Source organism: Apiospora phragmitis (assembly GCF_038363925.1).
Source record: "Apiospora phragmitis strain CBS 135458 chromosome Unknown utg000005l:1.0-4161743.0:1.0-4166827.0, whole genome shotgun sequence".
In the NCBI taxonomy this organism is placed as follows: Eukaryota; Fungi; Ascomycota; class Sordariomycetes; order Amphisphaeriales; family Apiosporaceae; genus Apiospora; species Apiospora phragmitis.
Window position 1 is genome coordinate 1236688 of NW_027117403.1, and position 21334 is coordinate 1258021.

The 21334-nt window shown below is 51.6% G+C and overlaps 9 protein-coding genes across 9 annotated transcripts; 6 read left to right on the forward strand and 3 right to left on the reverse strand.

Moving 5' to 3' along the window:
- Nucleotides 1–1950: 1950 nt before the first annotated feature.
- On the forward strand, nt 1951–3738 carry PG994_004408 (uncharacterized protein; the record flags this gene model as incomplete). The annotated part of the gene is made up of 5 exons (XM_066855817.1): nt 1951–2109; nt 2277–2455; nt 2592–2892; nt 2951–3154; nt 3229–3738. The coding sequence occupies 5 exons, from the start codon at nt 1951–1953 to the stop codon at nt 3736–3738; spliced, it is 1353 nt and encodes a 450-aa protein (XP_066717984.1).
- Nucleotides 3739–5110: 1372 nt separating this feature from the next.
- Nucleotides 5111–5856, forward strand: PG994_004409 (uncharacterized protein; the record flags this gene model as incomplete). Its single annotated transcript, XM_066855818.1, has 3 exons — nt 5111–5287; nt 5353–5541; nt 5650–5856. The coding sequence occupies 3 exons, from the start codon at nt 5111–5113 to the stop codon at nt 5854–5856; spliced, it is 573 nt and encodes a 190-aa protein (XP_066717985.1).
- Nucleotides 5857–6533: 677 nt separating this feature from the next.
- PG994_004410 (uncharacterized protein) lies at nt 6534–8800 on the reverse strand (the record flags this gene model as incomplete). The annotated part of the gene is made up of 9 exons (XM_066855819.1): nt 6534–6666; nt 6817–6866; nt 6917–7026; nt 7074–7148; nt 7198–7463; nt 7517–8345; nt 8405–8475; nt 8647–8680; nt 8728–8800. 9 exons carry the CDS (start codon nt 8798–8800, stop codon nt 6534–6536), a joined length of 1641 nt encoding a protein of 546 aa, XP_066717986.1.
- Nucleotides 8801–11030: 2230 nt separating this feature from the next.
- On the forward strand, nt 11031–11422 carry PG994_004411 (uncharacterized protein; the record flags this gene model as incomplete). Its single annotated transcript, XM_066855820.1, has 2 exons — nt 11031–11126; nt 11219–11422. The coding sequence occupies 2 exons, from the start codon at nt 11031–11033 to the stop codon at nt 11420–11422; spliced, it is 300 nt and encodes a 99-aa protein (XP_066717987.1).
- Nucleotides 11423–11434: 12 nt separating this feature from the next.
- On the forward strand, nt 11435–12114 carry PG994_004412 (uncharacterized protein; the record flags this gene model as incomplete). The annotated part of the gene is made up of 2 exons (XM_066855821.1): nt 11435–11627; nt 11684–12114. 2 exons carry the CDS (start codon nt 11435–11437, stop codon nt 12112–12114), a joined length of 624 nt encoding a protein of 207 aa, XP_066717988.1.
- A 5-nt stretch (nt 12115–12119) lies between these two features.
- Nucleotides 12120–14799, forward strand: PG994_004413 (uncharacterized protein; the record flags this gene model as incomplete). The annotated part of the gene is made up of 5 exons (XM_066855822.1): nt 12120–12177; nt 12235–12677; nt 12770–13032; nt 13065–14251; nt 14279–14799. Coding segments are annotated over 5 exons (2472 nt in total), but the record flags the coding sequence as incomplete, so codon positions are not given.
- Nucleotides 14800–17100: 2301 nt separating this feature from the next.
- On the reverse strand, nt 17101–17709 carry PG994_004414 (uncharacterized protein; the record flags this gene model as incomplete). The annotated part of the gene is made up of 1 exon (XM_066855823.1): nt 17101–17709. One exon carries the CDS (start codon nt 17707–17709, stop codon nt 17101–17103), a length of 609 nt encoding a protein of 202 aa, XP_066717990.1.
- Nucleotides 17710–17930: 221 nt separating this feature from the next.
- On the reverse strand, nt 17931–18254 carry PG994_004415 (uncharacterized protein; the record flags this gene model as incomplete). The annotated part of the gene is made up of 1 exon (XM_066855824.1): nt 17931–18254. One exon carries the CDS (start codon nt 18252–18254, stop codon nt 17931–17933), a length of 324 nt encoding a protein of 107 aa, XP_066717991.1.
- Nucleotides 18255–19168: 914 nt separating this feature from the next.
- Nucleotides 19169–20146, forward strand: PG994_004416 (uncharacterized protein; the record flags this gene model as incomplete). The annotated part of the gene is made up of 1 exon (XM_066855825.1): nt 19169–20146. The coding sequence occupies one exon, from the start codon at nt 19169–19171 to the stop codon at nt 20144–20146; it is 978 nt and encodes a 325-aa protein (XP_066717992.1).
- Nucleotides 20147–21334: the final 1188 nt, after the last annotated feature.

The following is a 21334-nucleotide window of genomic DNA, read 5'->3' on the forward strand; positions in this document are numbered from 1 at the left end:
TCCTTCCACCTTGGGAGAAAAAGGAAAGGTGGACGAAGGGGTAGGGGGGAGAGTAGGGGGGGGGGGGACAGTCCTTCGCTTCAAGCTGGAGAAGCTCACATGACGTTTGGTAACACAGTACATATAAAATGGTTCGCAGCCAATGAATTGGCACTGCAATTTCCGTTGATGCCAATGCCTGCAGGTGGCGTCGAAGCCCCATTCAGGCCCATAGCAGGAACAAAAGGCTCAGATACGGCATGTACAAAGATATCGGTATTCAATATCGCTATTGTTAGTTGTCCATGTTAGCCATTTTAGTTTCCAATCGCCCAAAAGAACGGTAAACCCCGGGCATGCATCATCGTGAGGTGCTATGGCAGTGAAAACGCTGAAGAAAAACGGCATTGCGAAGTAACGTCACTCGAAGAGGAGCTGAACGCCACATAGAACCATACGTCCGCCCCCACCTCTACCATCGTCTTTTTCAAACCTGATGCACCGGGGTCTTGATAGTCTCAAGACACACCAGTCAGTTGCCGGCTTACGAGTCCGGCGAGACTACCCTAGCCGGCTCTCCAAATGATCACCTTGAAAATGCAAAGTGGAACCCAGAGGTAGGTTGCGGCAGGAGTGACAGTGCCGAAGACACATGCTGTGTCATCTCTCACGAAAACAGAAAAACGGCTGATCTCATAGCCGCATGGCTAAGTCCGCCGCATTCGGCGTTTGAATTCATTCAAGAACGAAGAAAATATGGGAAACTCAGGCGATCACGTGTGTGACTAAGGAAACTATCGCCCCAGTAAGCATGCTCCAACCCGCCCCAATAATGAAGGAGATGTGCGTTAAGTCATGTCCCGTTATCGGCTTCAGGAGCCATTGGATCGGTAGTTCTCGGCAACTGTATCTAGAGACAGATGGCGACGAGCGGTCGATGGCATATCTGATGCACGCCACAGGACCAGTAATGGAGCGAATGATGTTGATACAAGATTGAGTATGAGTTACTGTCAAACCGTTGAGGGTGCGATAGACTAAGCTTACTGTAAATATCCTCGTGTAATCTGGGCTTATGTGGTCGCGGCGTTTCCAACGAAGTTGCCCTGGTGCCTCCTTTCCTTCGATAGAAACGCCGCTCCCCTTACGAGGAGGGTACGTCAGAAAACCAATTTCGGTTACACGGGAGTCAGAATCGTGGCGGTTGGAATAAAGCTGAGCTTCTTGGTCTGATTACATGCATGAACGGTCTCCAGATGTGGTAAAGATCAGATCTGTGGACAGCTGAGACCAGGCCAGGTCGGTGTAGATCTTCCAGATTCCCCATCCGTTACAGAGTATATTGGTATATACAAGCACTTACGAGGACCAATGGAGTTGCTGAGAGCAAGCCACTCCATCATGTCAACCTGGATACTCACGTTCGTTAACCTTCTGTAATGGAGCTCGAACGGATTTGCCGAGTCAGATAGCTCGCCTTCTGGCTGATGTGCAAAATGATTTCTAGATATATGGCGCAGTGTTGCGGAATACTCGGACGGGGAAGAGATGATCGACATGGATGATGTGTTCAATGCAGCCGTCGGTGCCTCCGGCGTTGTCAGCAATATCCAAAGAATACGCCGGAGAGCTTCTGAGGCGCCGAAGCGCTGGCGATGCATCTCCAGTCAGTGACAACTACTCATCAAGGACGACACCGCTTGTCTATGAAATTTCATCGCATAAGCTTGTCTGAAGCGATGAATATCACTCGCCATCAACCGAAATAGAGAAGAAGTTCCAACATTTGGTGCTTCGATGTCTCTCATGGAGATGGGCTCTTTCGCGCGATATAAAGGACACCGTCTCACCCAGTCTTGAAAACCCCTCTCTCTCTCTCTCTCTCTCTCTCTCACTCAGAATCACATCAAAACTCATATTCGATTATAGAATACCAGTTACCCAAAGTCCCCTAGGCAAAATCCCCAAGAGATGCATTCACTTGCCTTGATTCTCGGTGGTCTCCTGCCCATCGCTCAGGGCGCGACCCCTATATCATGGGCTAACATCAACGCCTGTCTTCGAGGCTCTGGCGTCCCCATCGACGAGCAAGGTTCGATCGACTGGAACCGCGATGCAGCGGCCTACAACGTCCGCCTGCCCGCCTGCCCGCCTGCCCGCCTGCCCGCCTGCCCGCCTGCCCGCCTGCCCGCCTGCCCGCCTGCCCGCCTGCCCGCCTGCCCGCCTGCCCGCCTGCCCGCCTGCCCGCCTATACCCCTGCCGCCATCGCAGTGCCTATCACCATTCCTCAAATCCAGGGTGCTGTCAACTGCGGCAGAGGGTTGAACATCAAGGTGTCTGCGAAGGCAGGAGGCCATAGCTATACCTCCGGTGGGTTTGGTGGAGAGAATGGCCATCTCGTCGTTCAGCTCGATCGCATGCACAACGTTACTCTTGACCCAACCACCAACATCGCTACAGTACAGCCGGGGACAAGGTTGGGACACATGGCCACAGAACTCCACAAAGGAAACCGGGCAATATCTCATGGCACCTGTTCAAGGCAAGTATAACGAAACCTGTCATAGTAGTACCTTTGCGACCAGGAACCTATCTGCTAACATCTCCCACAGGGTTGGCGCCTCGGGCCACATGACCTCCGGCGACTACGGCATGAGCTCCCACAAGTACGGCCTCGCCCTAGACATCGTCGAGGGCGCCACCGTCGTCCTCGCCAACGGCAGCGCCGTCGAGACCAGCGCCACGCAGTACGCGGACCTGTTCTGGGCCATCCGGGGGCGCGGGGCCGAACTTCGGCATCGTGGCGTCCTGGCGGCTCCGGACCTTCGAGGCGCCAGCCAAGCTGACCTGGTTCCGCGTGACGCTCGGCTGGACCCAGAAAACGGCCGCGGGCTACCTGGCCGCCGTGGAGACGTATATCAACACCGTCATGCCCGCGGAGCTCAATTTTCGTATTGCTGACTACGAGAAGGGCCGCCCTTTCGCCGAGGGGCTGTTCTACGGGGACGAGAGTCAGATGAAGTCGAGCATTGCGCCTTTTCTAGCTGCCGCCAACGGCAGTCTCACTACGTACCAACAGGTCAACTGGCTTGATGCGATCAAGCACTACTCCGTCGATAACACCTTCAACACGACTGCCAATGACGTCGTGGTTGATTATGTCGAGCCCGGTCCGGTAAGCGAAGAATCATATTTTCTTCTCTATCTTGGTTTAAATCAGGGCCACGAGCTAACAATCATCATCAAAAGCCCGATAACTTCTTCGCCAAGAGCCTCACCCTGAATGGCCTCAACGGCAAAGCCGCTCAAGCCTTTGTCGACTACTGGTACGGCGTCGCGAACAAGGTCGACCGCCGCTGGTTCTTCCAGATCGACGCGGCGGGCGGGCCGAACTCCAACTACAGCAAGCCGGGCAACGGCGCCACGGCCTTTGCGCACCGCGACAAGACCTTCATCATCCAGTTCTACGACGCCGTTGGAAGCAGTGTGGCCTGCCCGTCTAACGGGCTATCATTGCTCAATGACTGGGTTTCGAACATCACGGCCGCTCTGCCACCCGGGACCGGCAGCTGGCGCGCGTACGCTAACTACCGCGACCCGACGTTGAGCCGCGGGGAGGCGCAGAGACTGTATTACGGGGCGAACTTGGAGAGGCTCCGGAGGCTCAAGCTCCAGTACGATCCTGACGAGCGGTTTTATTTCCCGCAGTCGATCGAGCCGTGGCGTAACCAGTCCTCGGCGACTCCGAGGTTGCACTAAGCAGTCTTCCTGTATACTTGCATTGCACGCGAACCGGACAAGAAGGGGAGTAGTTTTCTTTTGGGAACTCTTGATGCAAACCCACAACGCCCTGCGAACCTACCAGAAGCGAGCTAAACGAGGAACAGGAGTCGGAAGGTGGTTGCTTCGGACTATTTTTAGAATGCCCTGAAGGTTGAACATCAACCAGGTCAGCCGACTTATGTTCTACTCACGGCCCTAGTTGCTTTCCAGATTAGGAAGGCGACGAGGATCACCCATTCAGTTTACCCTATCTCGAGTCGGTGCATTGGGAAACAACTCACTGTCCATCTATCTGAATCTCCTTGCAATGCACACGGAGCTCTCCATTTAGAAACATCAAACATGCTGCTTGCTTGCCATTGGAGGAATCCATCCTTTCTCACATTCACTCGCTTATATGCTTTTGGTAGCTCGGTCTATGCATCTCGTTCTTGAATCACTACCCCTGTACCTTTTACTGTTTGGTTGAGTCCTCATGCTTGGGCTTTGTTCGTTCGCTTGTTCTAAAGACCGAAATCAGACGATGAGGAGATAAACGTTTACTCTATCTATCCAAACTACTTTAATCATCTTGCGACCTGAAACGCGTTTCCCACTTTTTCGTGCTGAGAGCTGTGAAGGCATAACGCGGACGAGTCATGATATAGGCACAGCTTATGCGACTGATCCGATACCCCTGCTCGGATCCCACCCGATCGAGGCGCATCCCTACACCCCCCGCCCAAAGCACTGGCCCAATGCCAAGAAGAACGTCTGAACAAAAGAAATCGGTCCCACCCGCAGAGCCGCAAAGCCAAGCTTTCATCCGCAGGCTTGGCTGCTTCCAAGAATAAACTTCGGATGCCAATGCGATTCCCACTTTTGACCCCCTCTGTCTCTCTATTAAAGTTTAGCAGACAGCTCGAAAATAGAACCACAAGCCTGCCAACCCCATAGAGAACGACGGAGAAGAAGGCTTGGCCAACGAGGCGGCGCGAAGTTTCGAAACAAGATCCCTACCAAAGTAGCGATTCATGGGGAGTAGGCTCAGCTCTGCCGTGTAAGCGGGGGAGTTCAACATCGTAAAGTCTTTTTCTAGTCTTCACGATAGAAACAACATCGAAGCAAGTCAGTGTTGTGCAGGAGTGAAATTGTGTATATAAGGACTTGCTGATCGACCCGAAGAGACAACTTTTTTCCTCATCACTCACCACCAACAACTCCAACAGTCTTCTTCCACAGTCAGCTTCACTTCGAACCGCCTGCGCCAGTCGCCTTTTCACTTCGAACCACTTCACTTCATCACTTGATACCCCATTTTCCAACACTTCAACTTCCACCTTTTTTCACCACCAACCAAACCGCCAAGATGCAGTTCACTCAGTTCGCCACTCTCTTCCTCGCCGTTGCCACCGGCATCAACGCCATGCCCAGCATGAACGCTACCGACATGGAGCCCTTCCAGCTCCACGCCCGCTCCTGCGGCGCCGGTCTCCTGAAGGGCAAGGCCCTCAAGGCTTGCCAGGCGGCTTGCAAGGTTGCTTGCGTAAGTATTTCCTTCTTCCTCTAGCCTAACTCCTTTGGGTTACCCTGCTAACCGCTTCGCCATAGAACGTCATCCCCAACCCTGTCGGCTCCGCCGCTTGCGCCGCTTCTTGCAACAGGAAGCGATCCGAGCCCGAGTCTGAGGTCGAGTCCGAGTCCGAGGTCGAGGCCCGCGACATCCTCGAGGACCGCGCCTGCGGCCTCTTCAAGGGCAAGGCCAAGGAGCTCTGCCAGAAGGGTTGCTCCGGCGTCTGCGTAAGTCTTTCAGTCTCCTCTCTCTCTCTCTCTCTCTCTCTCTCTCTCTCTCTCTCGCTCTCTCTCTCTCGCTCTCTGTCTGAATCCCCTCACTAACCAGTCCAACAGTCCAAGATCCCCAACGCCACCGCCAAGGGCGCCTGCCAGGCCGCCTGCAAGAAGCGAAGCGAGCTCACCGAGCGCGACCCCGAGCCCGCGCCCCTCACCGGCGGACAGGTCTGCCGCGGCGCCTGCGCCGTCACTTGCAACTCGACCGTCCTCGCCCTGATCCAGAAGAAGTGCCTCAAGGCCTGCAACGGCAAGTGCCCTGCCTAGATTACCACCTCTGCTGGCAATCTATTATGGCATACCTGCCAATTGTGACTTTCAACTTTTGGCGGCAATCTTCTTTTATCATTCTCTACATTCTTTTAGGACATTTGGAAGCATATGGACAGCGGGGCAGCATTTTGATGATTCCTTTTTTTCCTTGATTTCTTTTTTGACAAGACCATTTGGGTCTTTTGGTGGATCGGTATCTGACTGGAGTGGAAGATGGTCTGGGTCTGGGTCTGGATGCTCTTGAAGGAGTTACCCGGGTTTGATTTTGTATATGACACTCCTTTATGTTACAAGCCAAGCGACGTTTTATGAAGAAACTCTTCAATGCAATTTCGGCACAGCCATAAGGATACACTATATGTGAATGTGGAATAAGCCTTCAGCAACAAAGGTGATCACGTAGTCGCCTGATCATCACGCCATGTTTTCTCAGATTGACCAACCAGATGACACCAAAGCTCTGTACCATAACCGAATTCAACTCGACGCGACGCGACGCGATGTACTTGAGATTCATACCTCTGATCTCATGAACTATTAGTAACTACTTGACTACAAGTGTCATTTTCTCTTTTTCCTCAATTTCTACAATGAAGACACGACGACGACGACCACAACCACCACCACAAAACATCTACATCATTGGCGCCCAGAGCACCGGCAAAACCACACTAGTCCACGCGCTCGAAGCCCACTTCCGCCAACTCTCCTCGCCGCCCACTGTGATCCACGCAGTTGCGCGCACCGTGAGGAGCACCGAAGAGAGGATGGCGTTCGTGCTGCGGAGCTGGAGGAATGATGCCCCTGATAAGTAGAAGCCGTGCGTTGCATCAAACCAACAACACTTGGATTAGCATGGCACTCGATGCATCCAGTATATGTATCAACTTGAAAGTCGTATTGGTAGGAGAAGTAAAACACAAAGCTAACTAGGTGTTGATACACCATTTCTACCCAGAAGCCTTCTGCTGAGCTGAACCATTCTGAAGAAGAAATAACATATCCTGAACGGCCATTAGCGGTCATCAACTCAGAGCTTATTTGGGGAACATACCTCTAGCTTTTCTCCCTCTTGGCTACCGGCGTGTCCGTCAAACGAGATCTTCGCCAAATGACTTTTCCTCTTCTGAAGGAAGACGATGTTCTTGGTCATGTCAGTAAGCTCTGTTTGAGTATTCTTGCAAGGTTCAAAATTACCTCCTCAACCGTACGCTTTGCGATGTACTTGTATACAACGACATTTCGCTGCTGGCCGATCTTTAGCGCCCTACCGATGGCTTGTTCTTCTACTGATGGGTTTCATTGAGGCTCGACAATGTGTACTCGATCAGCAACCGTCAGAGTCAAGCTGTTTTCGGCCTGTTAGTCGACCGCTCCAGAAAGTGAAATCAATGAATCGCCGTACGTTAACGTACCCAACTGCTCCGGTGGCGATGGATAGGAGTAAAACGTCTGGTCCTTCTTCTCCGGAGAACTGCTTGAGGACTACCTCTCTCTCCCCGAAGGATGTCTGCCCATCTATCCGACTATTAGGCACTCCTTGTCGAACTAGCAGGCGCTGGAGTATTTCTAGAGTCAAACGCCACGAAGTAAAAACAATGCTACTGCAAAATTAGCATGGATGAAGTCAATTCAAGGATGGGGGTAAACAGACTGTTTTGAGGATGGAGAGCTTCGAATGTTATCAACGACAGCCTTGAGCTTAGAAGAGAACCCGAGATCCCCTACCTGGGCACTGTTGAAGAAAGTCGAAACTGTAGATGGCTGGTTGGTGCTCGTGACGTGTAGCGTATCATCTCCCTCGTTCAATGGCGACGGGGCAGCTCTACCGTGGTCCAAGACTCTTGAGCATTCAGGACACACTTCGAGAGCACCCATATCGGCACTGATGTCTGCGTCGTCACCATAACAATATGCACACATCGGCTCATCGCTGAAATTGTTGATTTTCTTCCTAATTGCGGCTTTTCCCTGGCGCTTTGGTGTCTGCAGTCTTGACGAGTATTGGCGTTGTATGCATGTGCCGTGGTTGCAAAGTCGGCGTAGGCTCATCGTAGCGGCGAACAGCACAGTATACCGCTTCTTGGTTGACCTCATATACAGAATCTCTTCGAACTCTTCCTTACAGCGATCTAGGATTTCTCCGTATAGCTGTGCTTCAGTGTCCGTTAATGATATGGCGATCTCCCTAATTTCATGGGGAGGGATACATAGCAGCTCCACTGTGCGGCGGAAACATGTGATACGCAACAGCAGCCGCAAATTTCGGAAAGGGTCAAGTGATGCGACGTGTAGTGGCTCAATGATGTGCTTTCGGTAGAAGCCCGGTTCTGAGAACGGTTTGAAGTGGAGGAAGTCCAGCAACGATCTCAGGTCATCCAAGGTATTCTGGATTGGAGTGCCACTGAGGCACCACCGTCTTTGAGCCTGGAGGTCTTTGGCGGCCTTGAACTGTTGGGACGTGGTGTTTCGAATCCAGTGGGCTGAACCTGTCAGTTTATGGAACATCTTCAGTTAAGATCAACAGGTCTGGAGATCATACCTTCATCCAGGACGACACGAAACCACATAATCCCTTGGAGCAGTCTGTATGATTTCCAGTCTGAGACCAATCTATGATATGTAGTCAACACCAAATCATTATCCACAATATCTTCTGAAGCATTTGCACGATTGCTGCCATGGAAAATGCAGAGTTGAAAGGTGCCGGGTTCGATATGCCTTGGGTTTCAAGTCGTCAGCTAAACTGAGGGACTGACTTTAAGTCTCTCTTGTGGGACCTACTTCTCAATCTCCGATTTCCATACTCCCATGACCTCTGACCAGTTAGTAAAAGTTTATGATGCTTATACGGGATTCGCATACGTGGAGACGGAGCAACAATGAGTGTCGTTGGGAACTCCATCTTCATGTGGGAGAACTCTGCTGCGCTTGGCATTGAACACACCACAGCACTTAACATTGTCAAGGACTTTCCGAGACCCGTGGCATCCGCAACAATGCCGCCAACTATTGGACTTGAATAGCCCCTAGATTCTCTTTCAGGTAATTGTTAGCTAGGGTATGTCGCAACACACAGAAATATAATTGAAAATGCACTCACCCATTTCCAATGCAGCTCTTGAGGATATTAGTAGCGGACGCAGTATAGCCCCCTTCCTCTCTTTTCAAAATCGAGACGACTCCTTCTTTCTGGTGACTATGTATATGTCAGGTCCTAAAAGTTCAATGACGGATAGGGTGAAATGTTAATCTATCCTCTTCAACGTGCTTATAATCTTCCCTTCTGCCATCGATAAAGTTAATGCCAGGGAAGATGACAACTCTGACTCGGCAAGGCTGTTCAGAACATTTCCCAAACCCTGGGCAAGCTCCGAAGCTCCAGAGTCTTCCGTTGGGGGTCCGATGAGATGCGCCAGATCAGTTTTGACACCACTGGAATAATAATAATGTGGGTTGACATATGGCATGACGGCAGGTAAGAAACAAGGATGCTGCAGAAACCCGTTGGCTTCTGTCAGAGCAACCCCAACATCATCTATCATATGACTGGGGCCTGGCAGGTTGATCGATATATCGACCACGACGTGCTGGGTCTTATTCTTGGGATGCTTCGGAAGGGCGGATGCATCCAAAACAGCTGTGTGCGTTATTTGGGGTCGTTTGCTGAATGACTTCAGGATCTCTGTAGTAAGGATGTCCAAAACACCTACCTCCCTTTCAAACTCATCTCATCTCAGATAGTAGTTAGTGCCCCTTTGGAAAACGTTAAGTTCGTAAAAGCGGTGCCAAGTTGTAACTGGGAAATCCCGCAGCGATGATGACTCCATTCTCAACTTCGCATCACATAGCTTTACCCATCGTTAGTCTTAAACCAAGAGATGGATGACTGGACACCTCTTGGCGTACTGCCCCGTAGCAAATGGTTTCGATAGTTGCAGGTGCCGATGGTACATCAGTGCACATGCGGTCAGAACAGTTCCAATTGTCTTCAGAAACATGTCCGAACTCAGGCTCATTTCCACTGCGAAATCCGAAGCACAATCAGTTTGCCATTCTGGTAGTAATGAGCTGATGGAAGGATTGACTTGTCTGACTCACGAATCGAGACAATACTCGTCAATGCCAGTACACCTGGTTTCTGACGGGGCACAACGGCGCTTCGCCCATAACTCTTCACCCTCAGCCTGGAGATCCAAATATCTCCCCTTGGGATGCATCGTGGCAAGCATTGGGTAGGCGTATCAAAGTAAATCATATGACTGTAGCATACATTGCTGGGACTAACCTGCAAAGAATCTGTCGGCCGATCTCAACAGGAGAATGTCTAACAGGTTTATTATGATGGGTATTGCCCGCACTGAACATGCCCAATTCAAATAAGGGCAGAGACCTAGGTTTTGAGTACATCCTAGGCATAATTTGCAATGCAATGCGCCAGGAGGGCTGTGCTATCATGTGGTCGTGTGTGGCTGCAGCCGCAGTTGCTGCGCTGGCGCACTGAGGGCCAGACAGCTGAACAGAGAGCAAACTGTCTCAATTCCTTTTTCCGGCTTAAGCTGACGACTTTTTTAATACGTATCATTGACCGTGTGCGCGCTTCGACTTTTGAAAGTATTGTATTCCTTCCTCACCGTTTCATCGCATCCCTTCCACCATCTCGCCGTCGCAGTCTCTCGACGGTAGAAAGGACATGTTACGGTATATTGCAACGAGTACATAATAAGTATGGACTTCTAAAGTAGTACTGGACCAAGAAAGTGGTAGTAGATGACGGAAGTGGTCGACGTCGAAATGGCTGTACGGCGAGGGGGTTAGGTACGGCAAGGGGACCTCGGGAGTGTTCGAGGATGTGTAATACCTACCACGTGCAGTTTAGTGTGAGTGTAATAAGGAAACCAATGGGAAAAGGAAAATTGAGACAGTTGCCCTCTGTCCAGCTGTCGGCCATCCATGCATACTGGGAGGTGGGGGTAGGCAATACCATAGGCTAAGAGCATAGCCACATACCAATGCAGGTGCAACACACCCATACCAAGCATTGGATTCTGCCTTGGGGCCAAAGTTCACTCAAATATCCTAAAGGGCTCTCCAGAGTTGTATTTTCTTTCAATGTTCACAACTGTTGAGCTGTCCGCCGTCTCATACCCTGAACACTCGTGACAACCATGTCCGATATCGTTTTGAATCGGGCCATCGAAAGGTTTCGACAGGGTCTGACCCCTGAGCAAAGGCAGCTATTCACTGCATCGTCTCTGGACAAGGTCAATGATGAAATCCAATCCATACAGGCAGGACCGATATGGGTCGACAAAGAAACTGCGTAGTTTAAACAGGATATCAAAGTTCCTCGAAGCTATGGGCACATATTGAACAGTTGGTTCAGGTCTTTCTCAACGTTTCAGAGGTTGTGGCCTTTATTTGGGTAACTGATGTCAATTTTAAATTAATATCACCCCTTCCTGTTAAGTACGCTAACATACTTCTCAACAGGGACCTATCAAACTTGCCCTTATGGTATGCAGCCCTTATGCCCACCGTCGGTTCCTTTGGGTACTAACTGCGTTTGAAGATGGCAGGCACGCGCCTCCAAACACTAGAACAATTGTTGGACACCTATGTCGAGATTGGTGAGGTGATTCCTGGCCTGCGGCAGTATGAAACACTATTCCAGGAAGCTCCCGCAGTCCTTGAAGTCCTCGAGAAGTACTTCTGTGACATTCTGGAGTTCCACCGCAATGCGATGGATGTATTCGCCAGGCCAGGTAAGCAGTCGTGCCCAAATCTTAATTCGCCAATTACCTAACGCACAAGTCTAAAGGTTGGAGAATATGCTTCGATTCAACCTGGAAAACATTCAAGAGTAGATTCAATCCCATACTCGAGAGTCTCAAACGCCATAGGGCTCTTCTCCTGGACGAACGACTCAACGCGGCTGTCCTAGGAATCCGAAATGGCAGAGATGGAACATTACAGTTTCTGAAAACCACGTCAGATCAATCCTCGACCAACTTTAAAGGGTTGGAAGACAAAATTGATGACGTATACACGAAGCTCTCTGATCAGGTATACGGACTGATCCAATCATCCGATAAGGTCGGAGAGGCATTGCAGCGAGAACTGTCTTTTCAAGAGATGAGTTCTATGCTGGCCAAACTGGACATTTCACATTGTAGGGCTGACCAACAAGCGGCCTTGAATCCTGCCATGGAAAGTCCGGTACTTGGATCTTCCAAAGCCCCTCCTTTTTGAACTGGATGCAGTCGCAGGTTTTTCCAGACTGCGCACTGTTCATCCACGGTATGCCAGGTGCAGGTACGTGAGCTTGGGAGCCAGATATATTTTCGCTTCTAGTACTGATCGCCCAAACAGACAAGACGTCCTTGGCTGCGCGTATAATCGACCATATTTCAGCTCAGCCAGGCCTCAATCACACCTCTCTCTTGTACTTCTATTTCAAGCATACTGGCAACGATAAGAGATCAATGGCTCACATGTTGCGAGCTTTGTTGGCTCAATTGGTACGCCAAGACGCTTCTCTGGCCCATGTGCTATACGAAAAATATTGCTCGGTCAGTACGAGAGAAGCGCAGACAATGGCTACACTGAAGAGTTGGGCGGTCGAGCTTCTCAAGACTCAGGCCAGGTGCACCATCATTCTCGACGGTCCAGATGAATGCAACCATCACAGCGATGGATACGAGTCTAAAAGAATCATGGAATGGTTTTTAAAGTCTACTATCCCCGATTGCGCCAGGGAAGGCTTGAAAATTCGCGTGTTGTGTCTGGGGCAAAGAGATGGCGTGGTTGATCATGTACTCTCTGGAATACCCATCCGTTTCTCTCGACACTTCCGCACTCCACCTTGAGGACATCCAGTCATTTACGAAGTCTCGTGCATCTGAAGTCTCACAAAGGTTCTCTCTCCATCCTGGAGAGGAGCGAAATATCACTCAGAAGGTGGTACTATTATCAAAAGGTGAGCAGCTACAAGTTCTGCGTACGTCTTAGCCTAGCAACGCCCCCTATTAATCAATTATTAGTGATGTTTCTTTACGCAAAGCTTGTCATGGATAATCTCATGGCTCAAGGATCGATAGAAGAGCTGGATGAGGAGTTGAATGTCAACTTTCCGAAAGGCCTAGACGAGGCGTGCGTTACCCCTGAGCCGTTGGCGGAACAAAAACCTAACCTTGTACTAGGTACGACCGTATCGCCTTCCGGATCTTGGATCAAACCAGTCGCCCGCAATCGCAACGGGAAGCGGCATGTCAAATACTGAAATGGTTGACTTGCGCGGTGAGACCCCTCAGGTGGAGAGAAATACAATCGCTCTCCTGCATCGACCCCCATAATGGAATCTGCAATCCAAGGAAACGTCGCGTCGATAACTGCAAATGCATATGTGGATCATTCGTGGAAATCGAGCAACTCGAGTCTGGTATGGAATGTCTGGATGGCACCGACCCGGTGGTGGGCCTGGTTCATGATACGGCCCGAAGAGTACGGAGATGCATGAAAATGATATATTTGCATAAGGCTGACGTACCAAACAGGTACTTGATCCAAAGCGGTCTTGTCGTTCTACCCGAAGTCAATGCCAATATGGCCATTTTCTCATCGACATATCTGGCTTCACTGCCGTTCAAGGCCAATTCCGCCGCCGTTGTCCGCGAAAATGCAATGAACGGCTATTACGGGTTCCTCGACTTTTTGGTGTTTTCCTGGCAGAAGCACTTGGAATTCTGCTTGGAGCACGGCCACAAGCTATCTCTGTCAATAATACGTCATATCCAACAAGCATTCAACACACTTCTGCAACACCTCGACGACAATGAGGTAATCGAAGACGTTGATGATGTCCTGGAAAGCATGAAGAGCTTCTTCAATACCAACAATGGTCTGAGGCGCTACATAAAACATCTAGACCACCTCTCATCTGCCATCAGAACGGTCGTTGAAGGCATCGACCCTACTGATCTCGATGGCCGGTCTAGGAATGTCTTCTTTTCCTTGAACGGAGAGCAACGATATAAATGCCCCAAGCCCCGATGTGTCCGATTCTGTCATGGCTTCGAAAGCAGAAAATCGGGGGACTATCATGCTGCTCAGCATTATGCCCAATTCAATTGCTCTATTGAAAGCTGCCCTCGAAGAAAGGTCGGCTTCACTACTCGTGCGGACTTGGACCAACACACGAAAGAAGCACACACAAGCGTGAAGAATAAGCCAAAAGACTTGTTTCCCACCGCCAGTGGGCAAATGGAGCCTTTGTATGACGCCTGTACAAGAGGCGATATTCAAGCTGTCAAATATTGGATAAAAAAGGGCAAACGCCTTATCGACTTACACTTAGCGGTGGCTGCGGAGAACGGCCATGTCGAACTATGTTAATATACCGCACTCAATGCCATAGATGCAACATTGTATCCTTTAGCGGCTGCGCCTAGACTGGAATCGCTGCATCTAGCCATCCGCCAGAGAAGTATTACCATGTGCCGAGTGTTGCTTAACGCAGCAACACAGGAGCAAACCCATTACTATATAAACAGTGGCAATTACTTCTCCCGAATACAAGAGGCCGCAAATTACGCCGACCGAAACATATTCGATTTGCTTTTATCTATGAACTCTCGAAGACAACGGCCATTGAACCTCGCGGAGACATTTCTCAAAATACTACACTCTCGGGATCATAGGGCTATAAAAGACACCATGGAAATCATGGAACGCCTTTTCAGCCTTTCCAAGCAAGAAAATATGTTGGCTGAATTGTCAACAGATACATTGGATCGAGCGATTGCAAAAGACGACGGGCTTATTTTGGTGTTCCTGTTGCAAGTGATGGACGAACATATCACTCGATTGAAAAGCGCCGAACGCGATAGCCCACTCTACAAATCAATTCAGCTTGGCAAGTCGGACTGCGTCAAATCGTTGTTAGAGAACGACCTTGTCAATGATATGAGCATAGTTGGCAGCATGAGCCGGGAGCGTCCTCTCCATTGTGCTTGCGGATCTCGCAACGTTGAAATGGTCATATTACTACTGCCCTACTCGATGAACCACTTGGATGATACAAATGCGAACGACGAAACTCCGCTCTGTATTGCAGTCAAACGTGGGCTTATTAAGATGACAAAGGCTCTCTTGGATACCGGGGCAGTTGATATTTATTGTTGAATGGGCTGTCCGTACGTACGGGGGTTCCGGGTTCAATCGGGGTTATATTGCTATATTCTTATTATTCATGTCTATCTTCAGTGCGAGCTGCGAGGGGCATCGTATGCCCCTCTTTATGAAACAGAAAAGGGGTTCGTGCGCGCAGGCACGTGGCACCCCTTTTGGAGTAGTATGGAAAACCTCAGTTCCTGCTGTTCCAACATTTATCAACGTGATGGAAGCGGTAGGACGCTTTTCGAGATGTCCAAGGGGCGGGGGGTCCTGAATCTCCTCCGCTCAGCGAGTAGTCGTGCAGAAATTCCGACGGGCCCGACAATCAACCCCGGACCTGGCGCACCTAATAATGCGAAATCCATTGCAGTATTGGAATCCATGGATGATGAGCCTCGGACTAAGGGGTCAGACAAAGAGCCTACCAGCGATCTGAGAAAAGGCGCGTCCGCTACTGTCGTCCAATGACAGGTGCTAAGGTATCCGAGAGTCTGACACTACACCAGATTCCCTATGCGACAGGAATTGATGACCAGGATGATGGGGGAGTAATGGTGGGCGATGGCTTCCCATTGGTGGATACTATTGGTGCTCTTGATTTCGATTCTGTTAGGGATGGGTGATCCAATGGGGACCAGGAATCCTTGTGGCCACAGCACGTTTGTATTGTACCCTGATTCCATAGGAGACAAGGACTAGGTGCTGGTTTGTTTTGCGATATTGCTGGTGGGTGGGGGCAAGTTCTCATTCGAATACTAACCACCAATCCTTGAGATGGCGGCCTCGTGCCCCACAGATATACATACAATACAATACTCAGGGATCATTCATGCTAGTGGCCTCCACAGGTCAACTGTATAACTGGATAAAGCATGGATAGATAATTTTGGCTGTGAAAACCAGGGCCGGTACAGCCCCAAAAATCAGGTGATATGATTGGCAGTACCGATCAGTATAAAAGCAGTGCACAGAGTACTGATTGACATATCGTCAGAATAGTGCCGCACTAAGCTAGATGATCCCTGAGAGTTGTACTCAGGGATCAAACAACTTTAGTGCGACGCTATTCTGACGGGAATCTAATCAGTACTTTTCTCACTATTTCACTGCGGAACAGTACTGCTGATCAGAGCCACGTGACTTACGGAGACGTACTTGGCCCTGGCATCGCACTCAAAATATCCCAGATTTTATCCAGTTATACAGTTGACCTGTGGAGGCCACTAGCATAAATGATCCCTGAGTATTGTATATCACTTCTCAGCTCCTCTCCTAGATATTCTTCTCTTCTCTTCAATCTAGCCCACTATTTCCTTGTACTCCTGCGTCCGTTATAACACGATGCGTCTATATGCGTTTGGTCTGGTGGAGAAGGGAGTTGAAGATGCCCAATCTCGGTCTTTGTGAACGGCATGATGGGCAGATTCTAGCATTTATTCATTAAGGAAAGGCAAGGTTCATATGTCGATTCGCGCATCTTGGAACCTTCCATACTCTCTCTTAAGCTCTGCCTCGCACTGTATAGTTTAAACAACGACTTGGCATCACCGCAGTTATCCTTCATACCCGGTGCTAGCATAAGAGCCTCACAGGAGCGGGCACGCTTGAAGCTGGCACCAGTAGACAGCACGACCTGTGTCCTCGGGACCGGGAACTCGGACTAGGTTTGTTCCCGTGGTAGAGTGATTGTGCTGAAAAACCAATGTGTCACAGCCATGACTGAAAGAGGGCATTATACGGTACCTCACAGCTGTCTTGATCCTTTGTGGAACTACAACCTGTCTTACATACTCTTTTCAAAGTTCTGCCATTGAACACCGGAGAATCGTAGCTACGTAATCCACACAACAGCAGTGGAAGGCAATTTCTGCCTAAGTGACGCCCCATCAGAGCGTTGGCATCGTTGAACGGAAGACCAAGTGAGTAGCCGTGATTTCGGTCTCCCAGTTCGCCTCATAAGGAGACATAATATTCAGCTTGGCGGCAGTATCGACTTGAATGCGGCCAAGTCGCAACAGTCTCTGGCTCGACAACAGCCCCTGAACGCCCTTGTCGACCCAAGATTCATCGTCGTACACGCTGTAGAGCCGAAGGCTTTCCAAGGAGGGCGGGAGGAGGCGGCTCCAGACGAACATCCGGGCCGTCATTCTCGTCCTCTGCCTCGTCGCCGTCGACGTCGTCCAGATAAGCCAGCCCGCTGAGATCGTCTTCGCTGACGAGGAGGATGTCCTGGGGTAGCGACAGGTGGCGGAGGCGTCGCAAGCCGCTCAGATCCCCAATCTTGCCGCTCAGATCCCCAATCTTGCCGCTCCACTCGCCCATCTCGTACCCGAGATCCAGCCGGCAGTCGAGGTCCAGAAGCTCCAAGTTGGATCCGTGCTCTCTGAGCGCGTCGCCGAAGCCGTCCCACGCCAGCTGGCTCTCGCCCACGATGGAATCGCCCCAGCAAATCCTCAGCGTCTGCAGCAGTGGACAGGTGCGCAAAAGGTCCAGGAAACCAGCCACCTCGACAAGCGAATACTCAAGAGTGACCTCTCGCACGTTGCTGGAATTTGGCGGCGGTAGCGAGCCTTGCAGTGTTGTACCGGTTGCCAACCTAGTGTCCAGGTCGACGCATTGGCCGTAGACCCTTTCCAGTCGAGGCAGCAGCAGCACGTCCTCGAAGAGCCGCATCCGCAGCGCACCTTTGGTTTCAGCAGGCCGCCGAAGGCAGATTCCCTCCAGCCGCGACAGTGTTCTCGAGGTGGCCGTCGCCGCCGGCACAGACGGGGTTCCCGGCGCCTGTATGTGTTCACCCCCCTCCTCTTCACCGCCTCGTGCCGCATCCCGAAAGACGGACGGCAGTATCGAGACCTCGTTGGACGTGGTGATGTCGAGGAACTCGAGGCGCAGCATCAGGGCGACCGCGTACGCGGATCAGGCGTCGCAAAACGCCTCTGAGAAGTCGGGCAGGTCGTCGCCCAGCGCCCCGAGGCGGCCCGCGAGCCGCGCCACCGCCGCCGGGCCGTCGGTTGCGTCGCCGGCAGGCCGCGGTACAGGGCCGGCTCGGCGAGGGCGCGGTGGCGCGACGAGACCCGGCAGAGACTGCCCAGGGCGGCGATGCCCGCGAGCTCCGACTTGGAGCAGAACGGCCCGCGCTGCAGGTAGGCGTCCCATTCGAAGGAGGGGCGGAGCTGGTCGACGACTAGCCGCCAGACGACGTCGGGTAGATCTTGCATGTTGCCGCGATGGGGTTTCCAGGAGAGAAGTTGGTTTTGTGCATTTGTGTGGACGAAGTCGGTGGAAGATCAGGCCAGAGGCGGAAGACGGTTTGGAATCTCACGTCACGGATCAGCTTTTCGACCAATCGGCAGTTGATAGGGCGGCAACTTGCATTCAGGATTACTTGAGAATTAGCACAACCACGAGGATGACGAATGAAGACGGCAACAGGGCAAGGTCTCATTATTGCTCCTATTAATGAATATCGTGCGAATTGTATTAGGATGGAGAGTGCTTCCTTCAAAATAATTGTTGTTTCTTGCCCTCGAGTCGACAAGCTATTTGGCCTTGCCCCTTCTAAAATGCCAGGCAAAACTTTGTAGCAAGGGAGAGGGATGATGCTTGCTCAATACTCAACTGCCTTCGGCCAACACGAGAGTGTACGCAGGCGCAGGACATGATTGCAAATTCTGCGGCTCGTTGACTGCTTAATTAAAGATCGAGAAGAAACAAAGCCGAGCAAGGCGCGACAGTGCCATCGTCTTGAAAGAACCGTACGGATGCGAATCAAACTCGTCGTTGCCACAAATTTGCTCGTAACCAACGAGCCGTGCATGCGATGAACAAAACCCGAACCAAAAAACATGAGATGTCCCTAGAATATCTTCCATCAAGGCGAACTAGTTGAACGTACCTTAAAGCTTGTCTGATCTGACGCTTCACCCCGCTCTCTCCAACGATGTTGCTTCCCCTTTCAACTCAGGCCCCTTTTGACTTTGTTTCGATCTTTGCGTCATGGACTTCTATCTGGCTAAATTCGCCCAGTTCGTCGTTCATATCTCTCGGTCAAGTCTTTGGCACAAGTGAGAGTTGATGACAAGAGTCCTCACATAATTCAGGTTAACAACGCCATCAATATATCATACCCACGATGTCTGACAACAAGCCCACCGTCCTGATCACCGGCTGCTCCGACGGCGGCCTCGGCGCCGCCCTCGCCCTCGCCTTCCACGCGGCCGGCTTCCACGTCTACGCCACGGCCCGCGACGTCGCCAAGATGGCCCAGCTGTGCGCCACCGCCAACGCCGCCACCACCGTCGAGCAATCCCAAACGACCGGGATGATCGAGACGCTGTCGCTGGACGTCCAGTCGGCCGCGTCCATCGCCGACTGCGTCGCCCGCGTCAAGCGCCTCGACATCCTCGTCAACAACGCGGGAGCCCTGCTGACCATGCCCGTGGCCGACGTGTCGATCGCGCAGGCCAAGGACATCTTCGACATCAACGTCTGGGGTGTGCTGGCGGTGACGCAGGCGTTTCTGCCCTTGCTGCTCGAGTCGGCGCGGCGACGCAGTACTGGCGGTGGTAGTGGGGGAGGAATCGTGGCTGTCAACACCTCGGTCGCGTCCACCGTGCCCGTCCCCTTCTACGGCGTGTACAGCGCCTCCAAGGCCGCCATGGCCATGTTCTGCGACACGATGCGACTGGAGCTCGACGCCTTTGGCGTCCATGTCGTCGAGCTCAAGACGGGCGCCGTGGGGCCGACCAGATTGGTTGCAAACAATACCAGCCTGGCCAGCACCGTCGGTGGTCATGGCTCCACTGGCCCTATTCTGCCGGAGAAGTCCATCTACGCGCCCGCGAGGGGAGGTGGTCGAGGGCATCATGCGCCGCGGGTACGACGGCGACTGGATGCCTCCTGCGAAGTGGGCGCAACAGGTCGTGCAGGACCTGCAGAAGAAGTCGGCGCCGCCGGCCCGGATGTGGCGCGGGCAGAGCGCCCTTTTGGGGTGGCTGGTGCAGTTCGTGCCATCATTCTTGGTCCAGGGCTCGGTGAAGAGGATGACCAAGTACACGCAAGTCGAGGAGGTGCTGAGGCTGGCTCGCATCTACCCGGGCAACGATGTTGAGTAGGTAATAATGACCGAGGTAATATGAGGGGTGGATTTGATTCATTCAATATTGAAAATGAGAGCCCCAGATTGGCAAAATTAGTGGCCTATGCCCCTGAAGAAAGCTTTGTTCTGTGAGTGAACTCATGCCATAACATCAAACCTCTGAACACCAATTTGGACTGCCAATTGGCTGGTAAGGTAAAAATGGCATGGCCGCGAATGCTTCACCAAAACATTCGGCTTTTCCTTGGGATCCAAGCGTCGCGCATTTGCACCTTTGCCCCTTTGCCGACTACGCGAACACATGTGGCTTTGTCTTCGTCTCACCAGGCTGTGTCCGTCGAACTGTAAAAACATCCGCATCATGGAGAAATACTAACAAATGGCATTTTATTGCTGGCGCTGCATATGCATTGATCGGCATGTACCATCTGAGTCTCTTGACACGGTTTTGCCAGTGGCGGTGGAAGAATTAGTCCAATGGATGGATGCAGTGAGGGGATCAAGTAAGGAGGTTCAATGTTGCAGTTACGGCTCCAGCAACGATGGCCAGGGCGGCCGTAAATTTAGTCCACATCAGGAGACCAGCGACAGATGGCTCAAGCGTCTCCAGTAAGCAATGTGACCTCAGCAAGCAAGCGATGTCGGTCAAACAGTGAATACAGCTATGGGACGTGCATATCCCAGACCAGCGAGCTGAAGGCAACCTGAGAAAAAGCTGTGCATCGGCTGACATCAAACCTGGATGGGCCGGGCAAGCTGAAAATCTTTCAGTGAGAATTTTGCGGCGTATGTATTTCCTGTTCTTTTTTGTCCAGGGCCAGAGTCAGCCCAGAAGTCCCGAAAAGGTTCCATGGCGGCTTCCACCGGGACGGAGAACGCCTAACCCGAGGCGGTTTGTGTTTGTTTGTGTGTGATGTCATCCACTCAGGTTTGCCACGGTCACCGCCGCCCATCCAGGCTGCAGTGCCTAACCTGAGCTGGAGTACAGTTCATCAATTGATCAGCAAGCAGTGAACTGCATTGTCGAAGCGCCAACAAGGCATATTTCTGGAGAGGTCGCTTCCAAGGCAGAGAGCATTCCTGATATTGAATCTTCGCTAGTCTGGTCAGGCGGCAGATCGACATCTGGCATTTCAAGATCGTTGTGGTGCAAATGGGGAAAGGCCCTGAAGTAATGCCCCTCAGTTCACCTCATTCCAC